Source organism: Orycteropus afer, unplaced genomic scaffold (genome assembly GCF_000298275.1).
Source record: "Orycteropus afer afer isolate SDZICR_OR568_19922 unplaced genomic scaffold, OryAfe1.0 scaffold00042, whole genome shotgun sequence".
Classification (NCBI taxonomy): domain Eukaryota; kingdom Metazoa; phylum Chordata; class Mammalia; order Tubulidentata; family Orycteropodidae; genus Orycteropus; species Orycteropus afer.
Window position 1 is genome coordinate 3,086,986 of NW_006921629.1, and position 3,995 is coordinate 3,090,980.

The window sequence follows — 3,995 nt, forward strand, 5'->3', positions numbered from 1 at the left end:
GCAGTTCAAACCCACCAGCCACTTCTCGGAAGGAAGATGGGGCAATCTACTTCCATAGTGATACTGCCTCGGAAACCCAAGGAGGGGTCGCCGTGAGTCGGGTGCAACTCGACAGCACGTAACAACAACAACTCTGGTATGTGTGGCCCACTGTGTAAAGTGTAGACATGTATGGATTTTAAAAAATTTATATTTAAATTATTTACTTATAAATATATAAACATAATTTTACACAAAAGCAATAATAGCATACATTGTGTTTTATTTTTATTTTTTATTGTTGTTCCTGTGGCCCTCCTCCCAACCGTCTACATTGCCTCTTGACTTCCCTCCATCGATGCCATTCTACTGTATGCATTAAAGGGTAGTCTTCCATACTTATGTGCTTACATAAAATATGTCCATATACAGATATACATACAAATACATAGATGGGGGGGAATGAGATCTTATTATATATCCTTTTAAAAATACACATACCTTCCAGTCAACTGTCCCATTCCTGGGAATGTATACCACAGTTATAAAAACACTAGTTTGTAAGATTATATGTCAATAATTTTCTGTGTGTGAGTGTGTGTATGGGTTATCATAACAGGAAGGAAGGGGAATGTTGAGTAAATCATAGTATATCTGTACCATGGAGTATTACACTGTCATTAAAAAATGAACTTGATCTATACCAGCAGGGTCTCCTCTCTCACTCTCTGTATTGTTATGGATTTTACTATTTTTATTCCTTTACTGACATTTTAGTGGGATTTGCAGAGGGAGAGAAAATAAATATATGTGGACAGTCCTCTTTATAATTGAAAATCTGGCTAAGTGGACTTTAAGACTTGCTTGAACTCTTATTTCCTTTCCTGCTAGAGCTCCTAGGTTGCCTTGCACTATTTTAGCTTTTCCCCCTTCTTACCCTTCTTTATTTTAGAAACAGGAAATCCCCAGCCTTCAACTAGTTAAATCCTTCCTTCTTACTTGGCTTTTAACCCCTGCTGGTCTTTTTAACAGCAGCATCTCAAGGGACATGGCTGTAAGCATCAACTCCAAAAATAAACTGAGATCCAATGAAAAGCCAGTTCAGAAATTGTTCCTAGGATATTTGGACACGCTTGGATGGATAAGAATCATAGGGAATAAATGGCATTTCCGTAAAACGACAGCTAGTTTTTCCTCTTCTTTTGCTTCTGTACAGATTTGAAAAAGGGCGCATCTACACATTCATTGGAGAAGTTGTCGTTTCTGTAAATCCTTACAAGTCGTTGAACATCTATGGCAGAGACACAATTGAGCAGTATAAAGGACGTGAGCTGTACGAGAGACCTCCTCATCTCTTTGCTATTGCGGATGCTGCCTACAAGGCTATGAAAAGGCGATCGAAAGACACGTGTATTGTGATATCAGGTATTCAGGAGGGTCCCCAGTTCTTCCAAGGTCAGAATGTATTTACCTTTTTTGGTACTCGGGGATCCAGACTATTGATTAAGTGTTTTGTTTTATTTAAAAGTTAGACATGTAAGCAACCATGTCCTGGTTTTGGTTCATTTACAAATATATATTGCACTTGGATGGTGTGCGCTTTGGGTCAGTGTTGTAGACTGAGTTGACATGGGAAATGCTTCTACCTCTCCCAGACTCATAAAAGTACTGCATAAAATGTAATAAAAATTATTTTAAATAACAGCATGGAACCAAGAAAATTAAATGTGGAGGTGCCAAAAATGAAAAAAGTGCTCAGTGTCAGATGAGTGTATGAGAACTAGAATTGAGAAGTATCCAGAGACATCAGGGCCAGACACAGGCTTTTCGGGCTGAGGGCAGGAGTTTTAGAGCCCAGGAAGGAGGGAGACGGATCACAGACCCTGTGTGACTCAGAAGCAGACCTGAGCTATCCATCTGTGAATAGCTGAGCTCTTTAAGGAATCTCATGGAATGACATGGTGCCAAAAAAAAAAAAGCTTTTGGTATAATTATACTTCACATTTGCATTAGTGGTTTTAGACTTTTGAAAATGCTTTTATGGTCATTACCCCATTTTGGTTACAAAAACAACTCTCTGAGTAGTGAGTCGAATGAGTTATTTTCCTGCTTTATAGATGAGAAAATTAAGGGTCAGAGACATTAAGTAACTCAGTGTTGGAGTTAGAGAATTACATCCTGGGATTACATTTTGTTTTAAAAAATATTACAATATTACAAATATTACAAAAGCAATATTAGCCAGTTGTTTTAAAAGGGAAAAAAGCAAGCAGTTATGCATATGTATATAAAGTCTCTTCCCCTTAAATGCTTGGTTCCCACCTAAAATTCCAGTAGAAGCTGTCAACTATTTAGTGTGTATCCTTTTATGCAGACTCTCTATACATACAAATACATGTTGTCATATCACATATAAGTATATAATTATATTACTATCATATAACTTGTTTTTCCATTTAACAATATATAAACCCATTGCCATTGTGTTGAATCCAACTCGTAGTGACCCTATAGGCTAGAGCAGAACTGCCTCCAGAGGGTGTCTAAGGCTGTAAATCTTTACAGAAGCAGACTGCCTCATGTTTCTCCCATGGAGTGGCTGGTGATTTCAAGCCATCAACCTTTTGGTTAGCAGCCGAATGCTTTGACCTCTGCACCACCAGAGCTCCTTTTAACAATGTATACCAAAACAAAACAAAACCCACTGCCATCGAGTCATTTCCAACTCATAGCAACCCCTCCTTGGTTTCTGAAGCAGTATCTCTACGGAAATAGATTGCCCAGTCTTTCTTCCGAGGAGTGGCTGATGGGTTTGAACCAGCAGCATTGAACTAGTTAGCAGTCTAATGCCTTAGGCACTATGCCCCCAGAGCGCCTAACAATATATATAGTATATATATTTTTTTTCAATAGATACTCTAATGAAAAAAAATATATCCACTATATAACTGTTTTATTAGAGTATCTATAGAACTAATGCATTTTCTCTAACAATTGTGTAATATCCTTTTGAATAGTTAACTATTGAGTATACAGTAGTTTTATATTTTTCAAATCTATTACAACCAACCAAATGAAGACAGGATAAAATCGTTCAAAAAGTAAAAGATGAAACAGTGCAACAAAAGGGATTTTAAATGAATGACATCAAAATCTTAAATTATTCTATTAAAAGTTAGTTTCCTTGTGGTTTAAATTATTATGTTAAGGGCTGCACAATTTTTCCCCCAGGGGAAAGTGGAGCTGGTAAAACTGAAGCCAGCAAGTACATTATGCAGTATATTGCGGCCATCACCAACCCCAGTCAGAGAGCAGAGGTTGAAAGGTAAGAGCAACCTAGTAATGGGGAGGAATTCTGATGGAAGTTCACATTCTTTACAGACATGGGTAAGCCTGAACTCCCATGTATACCAAGCATTTATTAATGTTAAGCTACATTGATTCTCTTGTTACTTCCTGTCTCCAAACTTCAGTTTATATCAATATATCTGTTTCTGTATTTGTTTTTAATAGAAAACGAATACTCTGTTAAGTTTTATCCAATTATGAAATTAAAAAAAAAAAAAAAACCCTTTGAATCAAATAATAGTGTACCCATTCTAGTTTATTACTGCTGCCTTAACTGTGGTCAGGAAAGATGTTATCATTTACACTGGCAGGTTTTAGTGCCCAGGCTCTCGCAGGTGCCTTATTGTTCTTTAAACTGTGTTCTGATGAGCCCCAGGTTCCCTAGGGTGAAGAGGGATTCTTGAAGGCAGATCCATGTCTTCCCATCATTGCTGAAACAGAACCCTCTGTTACTAGAGGTTCTAAATGAGATTTCATTTCCTAAAAGGGTTTCATGCCAGGCTGTGCTGCCGCTCATAGTGGGATAAGTAATAGAGCTGGTCTGTACTGTCTGGAGCCCAACATTAGCACATGTGTTGTTGTTGTTGTTATGTGCCGTCGAGTCGGCCCCGACTCATAGCGACCCCTCCTTGGGTTTCCGAGGCAGTATCACTACGGAAGTAGGATTG

At 38.0% G+C, this 3,995-nt stretch overlaps 1 protein-coding gene across 1 annotated transcript in view; it reads left to right on the forward strand.

The window, feature by feature from the left end:
• The window catches only part of MYO1D (myosin ID), a 431,366-nt gene that overhangs the window by 120,584 nt on the left and 306,787 nt on the right, over window positions 1-3,995 (forward strand). Inside the window, exons 2-3 of the mRNA XM_042780479.1 lie at window positions 1,196-1,404; window positions 3,211-3,304. Of these exons, the coding sequence (XP_042636413.1) occupies window positions 1,196-1,404; window positions 3,211-3,304 (303 nt within the window). The remainder of the gene's footprint in view (window positions 1-1,195; window positions 1,405-3,210; window positions 3,305-3,995) is intronic.